Raw genomic sequence first — 21,631 nt, 5'->3', positions numbered from 1 at the left:
ACATAGTACATAATGCGAGAGCAAATGTTGAGATTTGGTAGATATCAGTTTGCTCTATAGTGCACAGCTAGTGATATAAATCAATAATTTACAAATAATCTAGCTTTAGTAATTGAAAGATATAAATAACATTGAAACATGATGATATGGAGTGTGTATGTAGAAACCAAATCGCGAAATATACTAGTTTATTTAAGACATAATTAAAGCACTATGGGGGTGTTCCAAATAAGTAGAACATGCTGGGACCAAAAAAATCAACTTTAAAAACTTATTTTATTTCAAATCATACAAAAAAAAGAAAGGTTGTGTCCATACAAATATGCATTTACACCTACCTTTTCATGTACGTGCGGAGTACAAGTCTGTGTGTATGTGTGTGCGTGTGTGTAAAGGCAGCTACGGTGGTGGTGGCTTCCTGGGGAATTGAAATTAATGATTGTAATCAGAAGCAAACAGCGAGCCAGGCAAGGGCAATTAATACAAGCAAGGCGAGCTGAGCTGCTGGTTTGCTCGACCAGGCATGGCTGGAGCCGAAGAGATGGAGGATTAAGATGCAACCACAGACAAACTCCACAGCTTTTCAACACACAGCAGATGTCCACGGAGGACAGGCGCTGGGAGCCTGGCATGGATGAGCATCCGCCAACCGGCCACTCGGTCAGCCCGGCCCAATACGAGCTGACAACCTCCTGGCAGCATTTAGATAACACCATCTTCTCTGTTTAGCTCTGGAGCCAAGGGAAGGCCCTCACCAGGGCCTCATACGAAAGGGACTCAGTGCAAAGCTGCACAGCGGAGCTACTATGTGTGTGAGAGAGACAGAGGAATATAAAGGGATAAAGAGAGAGAAGAGGGGGAAAAGCATTGTGTGCAAGCTCAACTCAAGTACATCTCAATGTGAGGGGCATTTTGTTACTCCCGTGTTCCCTCCATGTTTTTTGCGATTGAAACATCCTTGGATGCAAGCATTCCTTCAAGCGAACATATTTGCTTCAGTATAAATAAACAAATTGGGCCCAGCTGCCCTCAGAAACGGCTCTGCTTGTTGTTTTCTTTAATTGACACTAAACGAGCGTGTCACCGCCCAGGATCTTTTCACTCAGCCTTCGCTTGTTGCCTGGAATGGCGTTAGTTCCCTTGGCGGTCTCGCGTTTCCACTGTTTACGTGAGATAATGATGCATGTGTAAGGATACACCACCAGGCCAAGAGAGGGGCTGATATGAACTGTGACGGCTGCCTCGTTGGTCCAAACCAATTGTTGTTGAAACGGTGCAATGATGTCAGCTCAGACATGTGGGAATGTAACGAAGAGAGATGCCGTGGGGGCAATCTGTGATGCACACAGAAAAATAAAGCCCACTTCCAAAAAGGACTTAAAGGTCATGTAAATTCAAACAAACATGAGGTCAAACCTGATTCTACAGATGCTGCAATGTTGTTGAACTCATTCCCTCTTTGTGTAATGTCCTTAAAATGCAAATGTTATTACGTGTCTTTTCTGGCATCTTGAGTTTAAGTGGACCTTTCCAGGAAATTACCATTACTTTGTGACAAGAAGTGACCTGTGATGTAATGTCTTTCTCTTTCAGCTATTTACAAAATGAATAAGAGGATGCTTAAAGCATCAATATTGTTAAAATAACCTTAAAACAAAGGGATGATTAAGTTAGAGAGAGCAGAAATATTAAAATCTTAATGAATAGTCTTGCGATATGCCGCAGCATGTCTGTCAGCTTCATGGCCAAAACAGAAAGTAATATAACACCCTACTCAGTGAAAGATACAGTATAAGGTTGGAGGACTGTGGCTTTAACACCAATGCCAAAATCTGTTGACCGCATTCCCTCCTCAGCAAATTATGTGGTTCTTTCTGCACAGTTTTAGTGTGTTCTGTTTTATGAAACACTGCAGGGTTGGAGGGCAAGTCCAACAAAATAACAAAACAACTCCGTCAAACTTTGATTGAATTCTCCTCTAACGTGCTTTGTCACCGGGAGAAATATCATTGCCTATTGATTGATTCTCTTACCATTCATAAATCCTGCTCTTTATTGTCCAGAGTGTGCAGACTACAGAGAGTATTGTGTTAAAGCTGTCTCTGACACCTTCACGGCTAACAATAAATTACTGACTCTTCAATAACTTCTGAAATATGTGCTCTTGTGCCTGTGAAAGGCAGCAGTTTAACGTGTCTCTCTTTTAGAAGCCCATTACTTTAATGGAGGACAATTCAAACTTGAAAAATTTACAGTTTCCCTCATGAAATTGCATGGTAACATCAGCTCACTCAGATTGCTTTCATGAATTGATGAGTTTCCTCACATAATAGTGTTAAAAGGATTTTTTTTTTTACACCCAGTCTTCTCTTGGCCAGGGAGCAAAAGTTTTTCTCCCCTCTGGTGTAGCTTGTCTGCCCTCTTCTGGATGCATGTTGTCATGATGTCATGTCATATCAACTTAACACTGAACAAAACATAAAAAATGTATATTATTTTATATATTAGTTTTTAATTTTTGTCAAAAATAGGGGAAATTCCTGTGTAAAATAGTATGAAAAGATGTAAACAACCTCAAATGGATACACGTATTATACATATAGATCGGTTAGAGCTCATGTTTTAATATAGACCTCAGGCACCCATATACTTCAAACCCTCTTTTTTAATTATCGGGACCCAGATGAGATAATTGATTAATTTAATTACTGAGTAAATGTCTACTATATAAGATGAAAGTTAACAGTGAAAGTTTAAAACTAACATGTCTTCATCTAACGGTTAACCATCCTTACAGTCAAATTGAGATAATTTCTATTGATTAAAGAAATATATTAAGATGAGACGACTCCTCATTTTGCAAAAATGCCTGGAACCACTTCAAGGACCCATTGAACTCTCTGAGAAAACCCCTGGCTGTGTCTGGTACCCACTTTAAAAGTTACTGCTGGAGACATTTAAAAACAAATAGACTTTGGCATTAATAGATCTGTAAAGCCATCAGATTGTCAGAGAGTGAAAAATGGCTTTAGCATGAAGCGTTTAATAAAGTAATCTTTGATAACTAATGAGGCTGTTTCTATGAGCAAAACTAGCATCCAATCAGTCACAATCAAAGTAAGAGGTGGAAAAAATGGATTGACAATTAAAGCAGCAGCCTCCATGGTTCACCACCCATAAGCTATTTCAAAGACCCTGCAGATCTAAGTTTTAGCATGTTTCTTTATGAGAAACACACTTCCCTATTAGAGAAGAGGAAAGGAAAGAGAAAAAAAAGTTCTCCAGAGTCAAAACTATCACCAGACGCCACTGCAGCGGTATTTTTGAACCCGTGCGTCAGAGCTGCGCCCGTGGCCAAACCACTTATTAAAACGCAGAAAAGCCAAGTGCCATGAAGACAGAAGGCGAGCAGCTTGTTATTATTCTTTCTGAGAGGTGAACAGGCTGAGATCAATGACTGCCGTGGTTTCCCCTCACCACAACTATGGCCCAGTAAAGCACAAGGGGCCACGCGGCTCCGACCCATACAGTCACAGATATTAACTATTCCAGGGACCTTTGAAAAGGGATGCCAAGAATAATTTCCCACATGTAACATTTCCCACCAAAGCCACAGAGTCATACTGTTCTGTGCCCCACTAGACCTGATGTGCCCTGACTAGGATCAATGGGAAAACTCCATTAATGGAGTCATTTGTCCACTTTTCTCAATTTTTCCCAATTAATGGGACATATCAGTGAAAATGCAGTATTGTGTGGCCGGAAAGACGGCCACAAATACCAATTTAAGAGAAAGGAAAAGCTGGAATCGGGATAAATCCTGTATTTTCAAAGCTGATTCCTCTGGACTGTTCCCGATATTTGTGTAGAAGTACAGGGCTGGATCAATATATCTGGTTGTCAATATGCCATTTTGGCCAGTAAAAAAACTTAATATTAGGCTGTCATGTCTGATATGATCGAAGTTTCCTTCCTGACCACAGCTAGTGAGTATGTTTATCTTTGTATCGGATGTCTGACCACCCAAAGAAACCATTCCAGTGTGGTATGGGAGTCTGTCAGTCCAGGAGTTAAACACGCATAAAAGAGATGCAAATTGTCAAATTTATGGACAATGATTATCAGTTAGGCCCATACAAGAGGTAATCTATTCATACATGTTGAAAGCCACTGACAGAGCTGCCAGACTACGGTTAGATAAACAAACTCAGCCTCAAGACGTTCTTTCTCAGTGCACACACGCTTGCTTTCTGCTCGTGTATGAAGGGTGGAAGTCACAAAAATTAAATAAGAAACACAGATGTCATAAAAATGCATGTGAAATTTAAAAAATGTTCATTTTGACTATGAAAATCTCTGCGGAAAAAAGATCAGTCTGTGGAGAGGCTTGAACTTATTTTGATTAGTGAGAAAGAAAGGAAATAACTACTTGACAATACTTTGGTAAAGTAAGTGATTAAATAGATTATTTTTCGGAAGATCCTTTAACTACAGCATCAATTGATGCTGAACATCTATGAGCCTTGGGAATGCACAGCATCTGGACTCTGGATGAAGAAGCAAAGTAATTCAAAGTAATCCTCATTCTGTTTTGGTTTAGGCTGAATTAGTCTTAGATCCATCATGCAAATGTTGTGCCAAATCCCACTGTGCCCCTGGATACATATGACACAGAAAACAAACAAGGATTACACTTAACAACTACAGTGTGTTGCCATTTTCCAACAAAGCTGCAATATTCTATCAAATTGTAAAAAGTTATGAGAATACTGAGAGGTACTCACCACACATTCATTTCACAATATTTTGACCACAATAATTTTTCACTATACCAGCCTATAAGCAATATGCAATAGTCCTCACTGAAACATCATATGTGCTAAAGAGACAAAGAAAACTGCACATTTAAAAAGCGCAAATTAGTCAGACTTCAGCTGATTGTTTTGAGCTGTTTGTGAAACTGCTAAATAAACACAAGTCCCAGGATTTCAATGCATAATAACTGTAAACTGACATAAAGCTGCAATTCCAGAGATTACAAATGTCTTCAAGACATTGTTTAAAGGAAAATGCAATATCAGTACTATAATACACATTGCCTTAAAATTACAGGAGAATGTATCTGGTGGATGTTACAGTTATATTGGAATGAAAACATTAAATATTATTATATATATATATATATATATATATATATATATATATATATGTGAATATCACCTTCTAGATATTTAAATGTCTCTAAATGTTAGAGGTTGACATGTCCACACAGATCTCTGCATGATTACACTCACTTTCTCAGCTTGTTTAACATAATACAAATTAGATAAATCTGTCAACATGCTGAGCTGACCTTTACTCATCCCACGAAATCACAGTGGTCTTAAATTGTGTTCAAAATCAATTTTAATTGACTTTGCATTCAAATATGAACACACATTTCTTGCCAGTAGTGACATATTTGTCAATATACTGCACACGTGTACACAAGCTTTATATATATATAATCTGTGTATATCATATGTTACATATTTACAGGAGCATATGCATGTCTGTATTTGCATTAGGTCTCACATAAGGCACAGGCTGCAAAACACATGCTTTGTCTTAAGGTACAGACAGTATATTTGAAAAAAAAAAAAAAAAAAAAGTTTCCAGAAAAGAAGCTGAAAAATCCTGACCTTTTAGTGTTGCCATGTTTTTACATCAATGATGTCCTAAGTACATTCAGATGCATGAGTACCCACCTAGCTATTCATCTTAAATAAGGATTTTTCTGCTAGTAAAGTTGCCAGTTCCAATCTCTAAACCCATCAACCTGCGTCAGTGTATATGGGTCGGTTAAAAGAGAGATGAGTAAAGACAGAGTATGCCCAGTCAATTCTTTCCCAGATAAATAATGTTTTTTTTAAAAAAGTATCTTGAATGTCATCACCTGCAGAGAAGCTGCAGTTCACTGGAGTTATAAGTCAAGGCGGGCGCTGCAATCTCTGAGCCCCCCAGAGCATCCTGCCCTCTGATCTTTAGGTTGACAAACTTGATCTTCCAGCTGTTTTTCTCCAGTGGGGAGCGGATGAGGCCAAATATTTGCTCAAAGATACCCAGACAAGCTGTGTCTCTGTGGATGGTCCCAGCCACGGCCACCAGCACCAGGCCGTGGGGGGACGCCAGCACCTTAAGGCCATGAGGCTCCATGTTGGGGCTGAGAAGGAGGCGCTCTTCCCTGGTCAAGGCGAGGAGACGAAGGCTAACCAGTTCAGCACCCAGGAACTCCTCTGACTGTTCACTGCCAGCTCTGAGTAGGAAAGACAAAGCTTTGTCATCAGAGTTTGTTTTGGGGTTGTGGTTGTAACTATTATAAAAACACAGGCCATATTAAAGCTTATAAGTGCAGAAGTTCATGGGATGATTGCATTTTTTTTATTATTCTGATGGTGTTTGTTTTATTTGTGGGAAAATTAGAAACTTTTGGGGAACATAGGTGCAATCTATATTTTGCTTTCATTCATCTTAGTGTCCCATGCCACAGTGTTCTTCTTTATGTGAACATTAGGTGTCACCAAAGTCAGAAAGTTAAAGTTTTCAGTTCTGCTGTAGTGAAACTGAAAATCTGAAATGGAAATGCTTCAATTTAAAACTTAAAATGTAAAGGTGCAGTTAAAGCTAGTAGACTAGCTCTGCACTGACTGTTGATATCACCCAAGTATTGACAAAATGTATACCAAAATTATCCCGGCTGCCTCCATCTAAGTAATTCATCTTCTTATGTAGACCTGAATATTTTTTATCCAAACTTAAATAAACTAGTCAAAAACAAGAGCATTTTACTAATAAGGGGTCAGTTACATCTTCTAAAACCTACAACAAATTATTTAAACAAAATTGTTTTTTTCAGAGCATCCTCAGATTGAAATCTTGTACCAGCCTTCATCAAATAGATGTCTCATACACAAACTTTCAAACTGCGAGTATCACTTAAAAGGGTGTAATTGTCAAATGACTGTTAACATATGCATCATGTCCTATGTATACTTGTATGCACTAATGAATCCCTGGAAGACCAGGTACAGTGTCAGTGGAGGTTAATGGGGATCCTCCAGGGAATAACAATAATAAACCTAAACGCACCTTCCTGAATTCAGGAGAGACCAGCACATGTCCAACATGTTGTTCTCTTACCTGCCATCTTTCTTTAACCCAATTTGCAATAAATGAAAATCTGTTTAAAATACATAAATGCTGTTATATTAACAATAAGTAAACAAACCACAAGTACCACATTGATTAAGCCAGATTTATAGCTTCAACTCAACACAGGAGGTACACCGTTGCCTCGACGCTGTTGTGAACCTTTCAAAGTTCTGCATTGGGGTTGACTGACCCTCTGCAAATCACAGACAAAACACTAGGGGGTGTGAGGTTCCTGAAGGGTCTATCTGATTAGTACGGACCAATCACGGCCCTTGTAGTCTCTGTCAACTCAACGCAATTTTTTTGGACATGCACATCAAGCGATGACCTAGGGCTCTGCGGGAGCTATGGCGTTGAGTTGATGCAGTACTGTAAACATGGCTTAAGAACATTATTAATTTAAAATGTTCCCATCCACTTGTTAATGATGTTATTACCTGGCGAGAAGGTGTAACTTCACATCTGGCCAGAAGTGCTGTGGTCCCCAGTCCTGAGGTTCCTGACCCAGTGAAAGGTTCTGACTGTTCAACAGCTGGAAGAACCACTGGCAGAACTGCTGTCCGAGGACCAGTGGGTCGAAGCTAGCCTCAGCCTTCACATCAATGGAATCAGATGGCGCCTCTGTGGACTTTCTCTTTCTGGTGTCATCCCTGTCTCCTGGACGGTTTTTGTCAACCACCTTAAAGAAATGAGAAGTTAGTGGTATATTCAAACAGACTGCCAATTTGTGCATGAAGTACTATTTAGTAGATATGTTTCTGTAACACATCTGCAAATGCTAATACTTGATGTTTTCTCTCGTCGATGTTTTTCAACATGGAACATGTATAAACTTCATAAAAGTAGAATTTATAGCAGAGCTGTTGTATTGGATTGAATTAGATTGCACAGGTGTACCTAATGAAATGCCTAATGACTGTATATACACATATCCATACTACTGGGGCTCCCTGACTTGGCTTCCCGTCCCTACCTTCCCAGACAACCAAAGCTCCAGCGTCCTCTTCACCAGCTGGTGTTTCTCGCTGTTCGGGGGCATCGGCACCCCCTCTTTGGCCAGGTACTTGAATATGAGTTCACGATAAACCTTCTTTCGTCTCAGGAGCTCCTCTGCATTTTTAGTGAAGGAGAGAATCGTCTCCGTCGCCTCTGTGTGACAGATGAACAAATGATGAAGGACAATTTGTTGATTTCAATGCCTGATCATACTTTCCTTTAAGAACAAACTACCAATAGATATCATGGAAGCCAGTACACTAAATATCTTAAAGGGAAAGCTAAAACCGTATCTCACAAATTTACATTTTAATTAGCTTTTCTATCAGTCACTACTGTACTTCTTTTAATAAGTGTATTTTTTACTTGATTTCATGTTTTTATTCTATTTTCTTACATACTTTTACTATACACTATTTTTATTGTTATGTTTTAAACATTGTTTTATGCTCCTTTTATGTGAAGCACTTGGTGTATGTAATGTTTGTTGTTGTTGTAAACCACGTTGAGCTGCATTTACTGAATGAAAGGTATTATACAAATAAAGTTTGTAAAAAATATATTGTTATTATTATTATTAAGAAGTAGTGACATGACAACAGAAAACCTGGGTTTGACATCTCAGCTGATGAGGCTGGCAAATAAATGTGTAATAGTTTATGACTGTGGAAAGTTTTAGTACACTGTGCAGTCGTGTGGATTTACGAATGTTTCATTATCCGTAGTTACTTTTTCACTTTTAAGAAAAAGATTTACTATTTGACAATAGATTTCTCTTCGGCGTTAGATAGAAGCTAAGTATTTAACATTTTAACAACCACTTGTACAAACGTTTTTATTATTATTTTTTTTATTACTGAACATGTGTTGTTATGTTGTAAGTTACGTTTTACAGCATTATGAGAAAATGAAACTAGCTAAGTGACATCCTGAATCGCTCTTTGCTTTCTGCCACAGATGGAAAACATACCCGTAATATTCTCCACCACTATCATCTTATTGGTGACAGTGTCGCTGAGTGAAAGAAGGTCATCTTTCGACATTAAGTTCAGTATCTTTGTGCATCCTGCGCGCTCTGTTTGTGACAGTCCCGACATCTTTGGTACATTAGCACAATTTTTTAAGGCGGCTGTTTTCGGCCATCCACGTCCTACTCGAAGAGGTTCGTACAGGAACAAGTCAGCTGGGAAAGGTTCCGCGAAGACCATGGTTGCTAGGGTACTGCTGCGTTCATGTCATATCGGAATTATCGTGAAGAGAACCTGGCTTGTAAATTGAGGTTTTACCATTCACCGTGCTTTCTACCTGATTTGTTCTTCGTTACTTCTTTAATATTTCTATCCGTAGCTGCTTCCTCATGGTTCCTCTTGGACCTGATCCACATGATTGATTACCAGGGTTAGGAAGGTTACTTTGGAAATGTGATAAATTACAGATTACTAGTTAGGCTACCGTATTTAAAATGTAATCAGTAAACTATTTTTAATTGCTTAATCGGAGTAATGTAACTTTTTACAAAGCAATATTTATTTCTCATTTGAGAATGTATTCATTAGTTCGTGTACATTTTGGAATATAAAATAAAGATATTTCATGAAAAAAAGTCTGTGCAAAATCTTAAAGGTCTGACTTCAGATGTATCCCCATTTGTAAGCATCTACATGTTCATAAGTAACTGTAATTGAATTACACATTTTTCCTCAGTGACTGTTACATTTATTTTGTAATTAAATCACGTAACGCCGTTACATGTAACTGGTTACTCCCCAACACTGGTAGTTTATACCACACATGTTTGCCACATATCCCCATAATGCACAGTCAACAGCGCTCGAGGGTTAGATTTACGGTGAGCCCTGAAAGCAGCAGCAGCTAGCGCAGTGACGCTGTTCAGTCAGTGCAGCAGCTGCTAATTTCCCTGAAAGACACCTTTCAGCTGGCGATAAACACTGACCTCATTTATTAACTAATATGTTCTAATTAACAGGACTAAGAGGATCAGCTCTGCGATCTAATTTTGTACTAAAGAATCAAGCAAGGAGTCAAACGCTGAAAGGTAACGTACTGTTATCGTCTGCTAATATATTTGCATTAACCTCTGCTATTCTTTAATTTAGCTTAGCCAGGATGTTGTTAACGCTATATATGCAGCGTTAACTAGTCTAACTCACATATCAATATATAGAGTTGTGTAATTAACCAATCAATGTTGTTAATTTAATCGGTGGTAGTCGTCCAGTTATTCAAACTAATATACTGTATGTCCCATCCCGAACTCCATAAGAAAATGTGGGGATTTAATATAGTTTTGAGTGTCGGTGACTGTTCATACAATTTTAATTATAATTAAATACCTTTTCAGACACAAAAGGTGCTGTTTTAAAATTCGGGGGTTCCTTTTTCATGTCTTGATATTAAGAAATCTCTCAACTGGATGGCTGAGAGAAGTTATAATCAGTTCATATCAAAGTATAACTAACTTACAAGCTTTGCTAATTCTGAAATAACATTTTTTGAATTTGTAAGGTTTATATACATGTGCCATATGAAGTTACACTTCTGGTGTGGAATATATACACCAATCAGTCGAAACCACCGACAGGTAAAGGGAATAAAATTCATTATCATGCTACAATGGGTTGGCTAATTAGGCTGCAAGTGGAAAGTCAATTATTGAAGTTGGTATGTTGGAAGCAGGAAAAATGAGCAAGTGTATGGATCTCAGTGACTCTCACAAAGCCTGTATTGTGATTCACAGACACACAAGGCAAAACAAGACATCAGGAAACACCTTGGACTTTGACCTACAAACTAAAAACAACAAAGATGATAAGTCTTGAGTAATATTTAGCCTAAAGTACTGTCATACTGAATGAGGAACTATGTAAGCACTGACTAACTGACTTTATACGACATCAGTCACCAGCATTTCACGCCAGCTTTCAACGCAACTTAATACAGAGAATTGAGCTGGGAGGGTGTGCCAAACATTGCTCAAGTCAGCCACAAAGGTCTTCAGTACAGCTACTTCTCTAGAAGACAGGAAGCACCATGTATGATTTGATTTCAGTATGTATGATTTCTAGTTTAAGTCCCTGGATATGGACATACAATAATCCACTCTAAACTATTACTGAACGATTTAAGTGATTTAAACATCATTGTTAAATCTCAGTCTAAACCAGTATGGCTCCATTCAGGCCAAAAGCTGCAAAAAGGGCCTTAACTTAGTTTAGATTTGTTGGACAAAGCGTCTTCTGTGTATCCCTCACTTACTCAGAGGCCATGAGCAGAAAGAGAAAGACTACGGTTCACATGTAAATGTTCAAATTGTGTGCACGTAAAGCAGGATGTTGCTGGAAAAGAACGTGGAGCTCAGAGAATTTTTTCTGGATGACTACAGCTTAAGAGTGTGTGCTCTCTTGTCTTTCCATTATTGCTGTAGATGGCGGACTCTGACAGCAGTACCACAGGCCGGGTAACAGTGTACTCTATCCAAGGCTGCCCACACTGTGTGCAGGCGAAGGCCACCCTGGGGCGTTTGGGAGTACCAGTATGCGATGTGGACGTGGGGAGGCATCCAGAGCTAAGGGCCCGTGTGAAGGAGCTGACAGGACGGAGCACAGTCCCTCAGATCTTCTTCAACAACATTCATGTTGGGGGCAACGATGACCTGCAGAGATTGGTGAGGAAAGGGGGAAAGCTTAACATACCACTTCCTCCTTTTTAGGCTGCACTCATGTCTCATGTGAACAAGGGTATCTAGGACATGGTGTTTATATAACCTCAGCTTTTATGGGGCAAATGTTAGTTATGTTACTGTTACTGTAAAAAACATCTTACTATCAAAAACATGACTCAAAAATAAACGAAGCATGAAATAGTCAGAAAGTAGGCAATTGTTTTAGGCAGGTTACATCCATATGTATGTATTTGTTGATCTGTGTCACTTCTCCAGGCTCCTGAGGAGCTTCAGAGGTTGGTAACGCTGGTCAAGGAAGAGCCTCTTCCATCAGATGCTCCACCGCTACCTGAGGGGAACCTGTCAGAGGAAACAGCTGGGGAGCCTGATGGAGGTGAGGAATTTATTGTTCCAACATAAAGTAAAGAGATTTTGCTTATTTCAGATCACTTAGTTGCTTTTACACAGGAAGGAACAACTTTTTTGACCGCTGGTGAGAAATTTGCTTCAGAAATCTTGTGTTAAATGCACATTTCACTGTGTTTAACAATTATGTTACAAGGATTAGTTTGAGAATAAGAAATGTGTCAGATGGGTTTGGAATGAGTGTGTTGTGTTGTTAGATGGTGAAAAAAACACTGAGGAGAAAGTGTCACTTACAGAGTGTAATAGACGATGCAAGGGTTCAGAATGAAAGGGGTTTGCCTTGGAAGGTTTAATGCTTTTTATACCATGGCCAATTACCAACAAATTGTCATGTTTAATCAAATAAAGAAAACTGAAAGGGAATTTACTGATAACTAATTTTTATCTTGAAATTATATCTTGCTGTGTGCATTGCTAGGCAATAATCTAGCTCAACCGGAAGTGGTTCACGTAGACGAAGTGTTTTGAAACTCTGAAAAGTTTTGAAATCAGAGGAAAGAGACATTTTTCAAAGTGTTCTCAAATCTTTAAGCCTCTAAGAACAGAGAACAGCTCTGAATTCTGCTACATAATGTTATTACAACCTATCACATAGTGATCTCTCTCTCCCCCTCCTCACAGACAGTGTTAATGTCCTCTCTTTCCTCCTCCTACTGTGAGTAGATTTAGATAAATGCAAATATAAATGCATTTGAAATTTCTGGTTTGTGAAGAAGCTGTTTGTCCTTTTTTTTGTTGTTGTTGGTGGTGGTTACACACAAGCTCAAAGCTCAAAGCCGAGCTTCACTGTTTAATATCGACACACTGATTGAAAAATGCAAGCAAACTTCCACATCAGGTGTGGTTATACTGTCCAGTTACTAAAAGTTAATTCACACCAGGATTTAGATTTTTTTCAGTGGCCATAGTATAATGTAAAATATATGTAAACTACAGCCTAACATTGGCTTAAGCCGTGGTTAAAAACTATTTCCTTCCAGCATTCAAATTATTATCTGTCAATCAGAGTCGGCAGGGTTGGTTTTGCGTCATTTTAGTCAGAAGATTAGCCAAGTGATTATGAAATGGTTCTGGCATGTGTGGAAAGTTTGGGTAACGGAATCCGGTGTTCATCTCCTGTCAGTAATGCAAAGACAGATAAGGAAATCTGATACCAGTGGCAGCGGCAGCCTGTCTCACAGCACCTCATTGTTTGTGATTATCAGATGGCCCAAAGGTGCAGCTGCACAGATCTTTTTGGAGAAATATTTAAACTTATTGTTAGCTTTGATGTCGTAGTAGCAATATCATCTCAACATCCATTTGTCCTTGTCCCCTCAACAGTCTTGTCTGTGCCTGTGTGATGCTACATCTGACTTTTTTCTGCAATACTATCAGTTAGGTGCACACATCCATATCAAATATTATAACAGTGTAAAAATAGCACAGTCACAAAAGACTGATACTGTATGTCTCCTTTAATTTGAGACCACAAATTGATCATTTCAGCATACAAATAATTTATTTGAGTGCCACAAACTGGCTCAGCAACAAAAAAGGGAATTGCACATTTATAAAGCTTCTAAAGTGACATTTATTGTAAACCTAGGCTAAAATATAATAATGATAATAATAATAATAATAATAATAATAATAATAATAATAATGATGTTAATCAGCTAGGTCAGTAATAAATGCAGTTTGTGATGTGTGCAAACAAAACACAAAGCCCTACTCCATCTGGCTGCTGGAGGACTAAGAGGATGAGAAGAGACAGAGGTTAACAAGGAAGCCAGCTAAAGAGCCTGAGGCCTAGACTACCCAGTGGTAGGCAGTCCCTGACCCCCTCTCCAACCCCGCCCACCGGCTCCCTAATCAGGAAAACAAACCAACCTGACTAGCACAAGGCAGAGAGAGGCGTGCCACATGAGAGCTCAAATGTTTTGTCCATGACACCTGCCAGGATGCGTATGAAGGAACTGTGGTTGGTCCCTCTATTAAAATCTACTAGTTGCATGTAGAAAATTAAGTGCAATATTTAATGGAAAAAACATGTTTCCTTAAAGACACATCCTATTACGCATAATTTATCACAAAATGATTTACCAAGTTACAACTGCCCTTCATACGCTGAACTGCTGTATTGGACGGGTTCTAACTTTGGTGATTCAGATATGTTTTTGTGCTGGACTTCACACACGCTCACATTCCTTTTTTTGTTTTTTTGTTTACATGTTAGTGTGAACATGTGTATCTCTGTCTGTTTGTACATGTGTGGCTTGGCATGTTCCTGCTCTCACAGAGTTTAAGTGTGAGAGAGATGAATTGGCGGACCTGGTAGAGGACCTCAAACATGGCAATGTGATTGGCAATCAGAGAAGGGGACTGACTTTATACAAAAAGAGCTTCTCAGGTGATCAACTGGTTGACTGGCTGCAGATTGAGAAGGGCATGGGTAAGTAAGGCTGTGGACCTGCAGTAAAACTGGTCACCTGTGTTGTGATTTTCTAGAAGTTACTCATACAAAGTGAAGTCAAATCCAGATCTGTGAACCCTTCACTGTGGCCTTGTGTGTGCTAGGCAGGGCTCAGGCCTTTAATACTGGCCAGGCATTGTTGCAGAAGAAGTACATGGTCAGTGTGCGTGGCTCTGGGCAGCAGGATGGCAGTTTTGGAGAAGGGAAGGACAGCGGGGAGACACTTTACAGGCTGCTTGAGGATGACCCTAATTCAGCCCTCAACGCAGGACAGATGGCAGCCTGCAGTCCCATCCCGGGTAGGTCAGGACTGGACCGGGCCTGGAGCATACACACATCGCACTCCAAGTTCAAGCTGACCGGTGTCCTTAAACGTTCTCTAACCTCTGTCCTTTGTTTGCTACTGGCTTGGTATTTGGTCCTTTTGGGTTTGTGTAGTGTGTCAGTGAGCTTTGTGGTGGTCAACAGTAGAGTTCAGTGATGTATTTGATAACGTCCTTTCATAAAAAAAATCATTCCATCAGTGACTTAGAACTGCTGCATGACCCTTTTCTTGAGCTTTTAGCCACATGTCACCCCTTTCATCAGTGGATACAGTTTGCTCACTTGTCACAGTACCAACTTTAACAACTGTGCAAACTCATTCTGCTGAAAGAGCTTATTTTCTTGTAAATTCAATCCCTGAATTGATTTTTCAGCAACATTTTGATTGGATTTCACAAACATTTGCATGAATATACTTTGTCCTGGGGCACGTTTTAGTGACACAATGTTGTGCAATGTGCAAACTGTGGTTCTTTTTTATTTTTCTGTTGCCAAATGAAGTTTCTTTATGCATTGTACGGCAGCCAGTGGCAGCATCACTCAAGAAATTTGAACTGAAGAAAAAAAGAAAAATTGGCCTGAAAATATGTATCATTCAAGCTTTTTTCAAACCCATGTTCTGCTTCACTGTGGGATCGGTGTGGTCTTTTGAAAGATTACTAGTTGTGAGATTTCACCTCACTCCCCAGAGGTGTTTGTCCTTTGGTCATGAGACCTATCGCCTGGCTCTGTATTGTTGTATTTCTGACTGAATGTTGCACCCCTGCAGAGGCTAACTAACAAGCTAATCTGTGCTGTACTACACTGAGGTGATTATTATCACTGCTTTTGTAAGTGTAACTATAATAATGCTTGGCTGTTTTCCTCTTGAATTCATTTTATTTCTCTTTTCTCACAGTTTCTTAATAATGATTTCCCCCTGTGAACTTAGTCAATGTTAAAGTTATACTTCATGATTATCTTATAAAGTCCAGTAACACCACTGAAATTTTGGCCTAGCTAACCTTTACAAAGATTCAATCATTCACTCAATCTGTCCAGTTTCTCTCTCTTTCTGTGAGAATGTATCAGTGGATTCACTGTGATTAGTGGTGACGAGCATCCATTGCAATCCCGATGGCCATTAATCAAAGCTTCAACAGTCAAATAAGTGAAAATCTGTCAGCGATGACATCAAATCGAAAAAGGAAATCTCCTTTCTTGCTATCGTAACATTTTTAACTGACCGCTTCTCTCTCTCTCAGCTGCTGAGCTCTCTTTGCTTTTACGGGACATGATTCTGAAATTGTTCTCCGAGCATCTCTCTGCCGATGGCAAGGTAATATGAAGTAATGCTAAAAATAAGTCACTGCACTTTTGCTCCTGTATATTTGGAAAAAATGAATGTATGTATGTGTGTTCTCCTCACTCTCACAGTCTGTGGACTACAAAGGCATGTCGGCCAACCCTGCGTTTGAACGATACTGTGAGCTGGCCATTCAGCTTCAGAGGGTGGAGCTGCTTTCACTGAGCCGGGAGGAGAAGCTGGCCTTCTTCATCAACATCTACAATACACTGGTCATCCACGGGAATCTTCGCCTGGGAGCCCCAACCAACATGTGGCAAAGATACAGAGTAGGACTATAAACCTGCACTTAAAGTTGCTACAGTGTTTCCCAAAACACCAAAAATCTGAGTCCACATAGAGTTTAGATACAGGTGTTTCTGGATCCTTTAAGCTCTTAACAGCACTCCCTAGTGGCATTATGTGATGCTGCTGTTCATTTAGTTTCTGAAATTGAGGATAGGTATTTCATTTATTAAAACCTTTACACCTATTACAGCATCTTTTGTTTTATATTCAGACAAACAACATTCAAGTTAAAAAAGTTCTTAAACTCTAATTACAAAAATTGTAGTTTATGTTTCTTGGTACTGGCTCAAATGAATGGATGAATGGTCAATTTAACATTTTCTTGCGTTTATACATCCTGTGGTTACCAGGGTGACCATTTCAAGACAACTTTAATTTTTGATGCTAATCCACATGTACTAAAGCAGGAATGGATAACGTTACTTTAAAAATATTTTCTTTGGTTCCCATTTTTTTTTTAGTTCTTCAACTATGTGAGCTACCTGATTGGAGGAGAAGTGTTCACATTACAGGACATTGAGAACGGTGTTCTGAGAGGGAACAGAAAAGGTGTCGCACAACTTCTGAGACCCTTCTCCAAAACAGACCCACGGCTACAAGTATCCAGACATTTAGTTTCATTACAGTTGAACATTTTATTAATAAAGTGGTGGCAGTATTGTGTTTATTTCACTTTCTCTCATGTTGTCCACTAGGTGGCTCTCTCAGATGCTGAACCCCTTATTCACTTTGCCTTGAACTGTGGTGCAAGGGGCTGCCCACCAATTAAAACCTACACTCCACAGGTAAGTGGATTTCAAAGATATTTAATGTGATTGGTTTCTTTTTTTTAAAAGGCAAGAGTGATTCAAGTAGGAACAATTATTAGTTAAAAGGTTTGAATAGAATAGTTGGTGCTGCAGTTTTCTTGTTTTTTATTGTGTAGGTGGTAAATAAACTGGGCATTCATTGTACAACATATCTGGTGATATTAAAATGCTTGTATGGTCTAAAATCAAGTTTGATCTACTCAACCCTATCAGGACATCGACAGCCAGCTCCGCATAGCAGCTGAGGCCTTCTTGGAGAACGACGACGGCTGTGTGGTGGATTCCGGGAAAAAAGAAGTGCGACTCAGTCAGATATTCAAATGGTACAAGGCCGATTTTGGAGGCACTGATGAGAAGGTAGTTTTAAATCCAGCTGAATCTAAATGTGAAGTTTCTTATCTTTCTGTACTGAGCTGCTGATGAAGGTGGCGGATTGAAATGTGATTGTCAAGGAGTTTGCTCGAGCCGGTTAACCCAAAGTGAAGAACCTGTCAGGAGACTAAGATGGCTTAACGCAGGAACTTATTTTTGGAACTCGATCAACGAGAACATAGTTACAGTAGAATAAAACACTGTGTAATACCACTCCATATTCCTGCCTACCTCCAGACAAGAATATTTAAACCCTTCAGCAAATCCTTATCCTTGCTGACTCATAAGATTATTCTTCACACATCTGTGCCTTTTATGGACTATAAACAATACACTATGCTGATTAGAGTTAACTGAAGTTATAGGTTAGCTTGAGACCTGCTATGTTCTGACTGTCTACACACCTGACCTTGGTTATTATAGGAGACAGCCAGCCCCGTCAAGACGGCTTTGTATCACAAATATTTCCACAAAGTGATAATCAGTAATGTTGATCGCTAATTCGTTTATGCCGAGTTTACCCGTTACTTAACTTTTCCAATCATGTCTTCAGAGCAAATATTACAAACCATTTATCTAAGGTTACTGTCTTATTCACATACATGGCAATCAATTATTCACTTCTTTAAATAAAAGTAACATGCCAGCAGTGGAGACCGCAACAGTTGGCATTAGTTTATGCCTTGATGCCATGGCAAAACATGGATGTATACAGGTAAAATAAGATGCTGAGACACTAACCCTCAACCTCATTGTGTTTTCTCTTCCACTTTGTCTCTCTCTCGTAGCTGCTGAGTTGGGTGCTCGAGCACATGGGTGACTCCCCAAAGAAGACCAGTTTGCAGGGCATCCTCTCTGCCGGGAAGACCAAAGTGAGCTTCCTCCCTTACGACTGGAGCACCAACAGCAGCCACTGAGACACACATATACACACACACACACACACACACACGCGTCGAGCTATATGCAATGTCTTTCCGCATCTGTTCACTTTCTACTGTGCTGCATCCACTTTAAAACAAGAAGGTTGGCGATGGCTCACAAATGCAGTCCATCGGTCCTCAACCATGCAAATGTTTTTATGCAAAAACAAACCTAATGGTGAGAGGGTCAACTTTGCACTGTCTCATCAAATCATACTTCTATTGTTGGCTTATTATAGCTTTAAGGTCTTGTCCTAAGGTCCCACGCCGGAACAACTTTAGATACTTTGTTGAGTTGTACATTTTAAAGGTTTGAAGAGAGGATCTATTTTACAAATCAAGTTGTACGCATATACTTTTTGCTGCAGCAGCCTAATTAATAAGATTAAAATACATATTAAGTATATTATTTACATAATTTATTAATGTTTTCTTTGTAAAATGTCAAACCCCGAAAATTGACATACATATCACAAATTATTTTAGAGCAAATCTCCTGCTGACAGTGTAATAAAAACAATTCCAGTCATCAATACAGCTTCCTTGTTCTGCAGTCCGAGTCCTTAAACGCTGTCAGCAACTCAGGAGTCATAGATGATCCCTGTCTTTTCAGTCCAATTCAACACTTGTTGGACTATTCAACTTACTAAATGCTCAACTACAAGTCCAAAAGCTTTTGATTATTGCATTTAATCAGAGCAGATGGAGACAATAAGTTGGTTCATCTCCAAACACACTGCCTTGACAAGCCATATCAAAACCCTGTGAACCATACTTTTACAAAGCTGATCGATCATTTTCAAATGATGCAAACCTACACCATCTATAGAATTTGCCATTTTTAACCTGCAGATGCAAAGCGGTTGATGTTTCATGCTACTGGTAATGAAAGTAATAGCTGCTGCAGTTTTGGGGAAGAGAACTTATATTACATCCAGTGGATATTAAACACGTATACTAAATATAACTCCGCTTGTGGCTGTAAAACAACAGATGTTTTGCTTTTTGAAGATTTTATAAAGAAATGTATGACTTATTTGCCTCTCTTAACAGCTACGACTCAGGTTTAGCACTGAGTTTTATTGTTATCTAGAGAAATACTTATTAACCTTTACTCAGCGCTTTTTCATTGAACAAATACAATCTGGTTACATGCAGCTGTTCTGGCACATTGTGTGTTACAGTGGCTGTGATCGGGCTGTGTCCTCTTAAGTCCCCATCTTTGTGGACAGGGTTATTTGTAGGATCCAGCCCCTCAATTAAAAAACAAAACACAAAAACAGCAACTGTGTCCTTGTTTGAGAAGCACAGACATATACAGAGCTCGGACTTTGTCTTGATCAGCGTTTACTCGTAACCCTCAGTGGGATTTTTTTTTCTTCCTAATGTGAGCCTATGAGGTTGTTCACCCCTCCTCATCTCTCTAATCCAGGTCTTCCAGTTTAAATTGAAAAAGTGCTACTGTTGTCTTTTTAGCACACTTATTTAGTAAAGGATGGAGTAATATTGTGAATAATTGAAATATTTATCCAAAGTATACCCACTTTGGATGCACTTTGACACTTTGCATGTTTTTGCCGGTTTTGAATGCTATTTAGGCATATCTGTATGTTTTTCATGACACATATTCATTGTTTGTCTATATGAGAATATTGTGTGGTGTTTATCAAGCTGTTTACTCCAGAGTGTCTGCAGGAACTGAAAAAATAAAATCCCTATCTTCAAAATATTTCACATTACCAATATCAGTAGTCATGAATACAATTAAATGTAGCTGTGTAAGTCCTACTGATTTTTATTGTTTGAGTATTCATAGGTTATCCATTTTACTTTGCCTTAAAAGTTTTTTAAGACTTTTCCATTTTTTAAATAATACATTTTCAATTGTGATTTTCATTGTGACATTAAATCAACATAATATGGTAATGAGGACTGTCTGGCTTAGAAAAAAACTATGTAGGGGGCATCATCTCTTTCCATAATTCACTGACTTTATATCTCAGGTCAAATAATAATATGAGTGTTTAGTCCTAACAATTTCAGCTCATTCTGTATAGTCCATGTTCCTTCCTAAAGTAATTGTGTCATGTGTTAGAATCCTGCATATTACTGCAAAACTAAAGCGAATGGTTTATTTAGTATGGTTGCAATGCAAACGCCTGCACTGAATGCATGATACTGGAAAACTCTTCAGTCTTGAATGCTGGCCTGTGGCTGAACTGCGCCTCTGTCACTTTGTTATTAGCCTGTAAGCTCAGCCATAATAGCTTGACCTTTACTCTTCCCCCAGTATGACTAATACAGGGTCATTTAGAGTCTCATAAGGGAATTCAAAAGTGCAAAGCCAGCCATAATTAAACTCAACCAAAAAGTGCAAGATTTAAAGTCTCCAGCCTTCACAAATGAAACCTGTAGTATAAATGCCCTCACTTTACTACACTTAATTCAATTATGGAATGATTGAAATCAAAACAAAAAATAAGGGAAAGGGGAAAATTGGTGGACTTATGTAAACTGAGGAATTGTTTTACTAATGTATATTCATGATCCCTGTACTTTTTAAAAATTACCTCATACATATCAGGAAATTGTCATGCAAAAACTTTTTTAAATAAGCAATTCTATTTTCTTCTTTCCTGGTGTTAATGAAGCAATATGTTTATGAATAGTAAATATGCAATGCTGAACTAAAATAAAGTATACATTGAGTCTGTCGGCTGCCTGTTTCTCTGTATAATATCTTTGCAGAAAACACGTCTACTTTGAAGCGAGTGACACCAAAAGAAATAAAAACAGCAAAACGGTCTCGTCTGTGCATGT

The 21,631-nt window shown here is 38.9% G+C and overlaps 2 protein-coding genes across 4 annotated transcripts; one reads left to right on the top strand and one right to left on the bottom strand.

Moving 5' to 3' along the window:
- Window positions 1–5,420: 5,420 nt before the first annotated feature.
- c13h3orf38 (chromosome 13 C3orf38 homolog) lies at window positions 5,421–9,342 on the bottom strand. Its single transcript, XM_062432024.1, has 4 exons — window positions 9,158–9,342; window positions 8,165–8,340; window positions 7,629–7,870; window positions 5,421–6,295 (listed from the first exon to the last, which is right to left on the bottom strand). Exons 1-4 carry the CDS (start codon window positions 9,282–9,284, stop codon window positions 5,932–5,934), a joined length of 909 nt encoding a protein of 302 aa, XP_062288008.1. The 5' UTR covers window positions 9,285–9,342; the 3' UTR covers window positions 5,421–5,931.
- Window positions 9,343–10,077: 735 nt separating this feature from the next.
- On the top strand, window positions 10,078–21,525 carry zgc:152951 (uncharacterized protein LOC569013 homolog). Of its 3 annotated transcripts, none has more exons than XM_062431620.1 (11): window positions 10,078–10,243; window positions 11,633–11,872; window positions 12,146–12,263; window positions 14,577–14,729; window positions 14,855–15,049; window positions 16,319–16,392; window positions 16,491–16,688; window positions 17,169–17,306; window positions 17,403–17,492; window positions 17,730–17,873; window positions 18,677–21,525. In XM_062431620.1, the coding sequence occupies exons 2-11, from the start codon at window positions 11,633–11,635 to the stop codon at window positions 18,803–18,805; spliced, it is 1,479 nt and encodes a 492-aa protein (XP_062287604.1). In that variant the 5' UTR covers window positions 10,078–10,243; the 3' UTR covers window positions 18,806–21,525. The 3 variants fall into 3 exon arrangements, with proteins under 3 accessions (XP_062287604.1, XP_062287605.1, XP_062287606.1); XM_062431621.1 differs by having other exon boundaries at window positions 14,577–14,733; window positions 14,859–15,049; XM_062431622.1 differs by lacking the exons at window positions 14,577–14,729; window positions 14,855–15,049.
- Window positions 21,526–21,631: the final 106 nt, after the last annotated feature.

This window comes from Scomber scombrus, chromosome 13 (assembly GCF_963691925.1).
Source record: "Scomber scombrus chromosome 13, fScoSco1.1, whole genome shotgun sequence".
In the NCBI taxonomy this organism is placed as follows: Eukaryota; Metazoa; Chordata; class Actinopteri; order Scombriformes; family Scombridae; genus Scomber; species Scomber scombrus.
Note: the sequence above shows the minus strand (reverse complement) of the source record. Positions and strands in the feature narration are given on the sequence as shown.

What these genes read in the sequence shown, in the direction of transcription:
- zgc:152951 (XM_062431620.1), top strand. Translation starts at nt 11,633, where the DNA reads ATGGCGGACTCTGACAGCAGTACCACAGGCCGGGTAACAGTGTACTCT. An exon ending in GCAGATTGAGAAGGGCATGG is followed by an intron (nt 14,730 to 14,854) that starts GTAAGTAAGGCT and finishes TGTGTGTGCTAG; the next exon opens with GCAGGGCTCAGGCCTTTAAT. An exon ending in ATCTCTCTGCCGATGGCAAG is followed by an intron (nt 16,393 to 16,490) that starts GTAATATGAAGT and finishes TCACTCTCACAG; the next exon opens with TCTGTGGACTACAAAGGCAT.
- c13h3orf38 (XM_062432024.1), bottom strand. Translation starts at nt 9,284, where the DNA reads ATGTCGGGACTGTCACAAACAGAGCGCGCAGGATGCACAAAGATACTG. An exon ending in AGCTTTGGTTGTCTGGGAAG is followed by an intron (nt 7,871 to 8,164) that starts GTAGGGACGGGA and finishes CATTTCTTTAAG; the next exon opens with GTGGTTGACAAAAACCGTCC. An exon ending in AAGTTACACCTTCTCGCCAG is followed by an intron (nt 6,296 to 7,628) that starts GTAATAACATCA and finishes TTTCCTACTCAG; the next exon opens with AGCTGGCAGTGAACAGTCAG.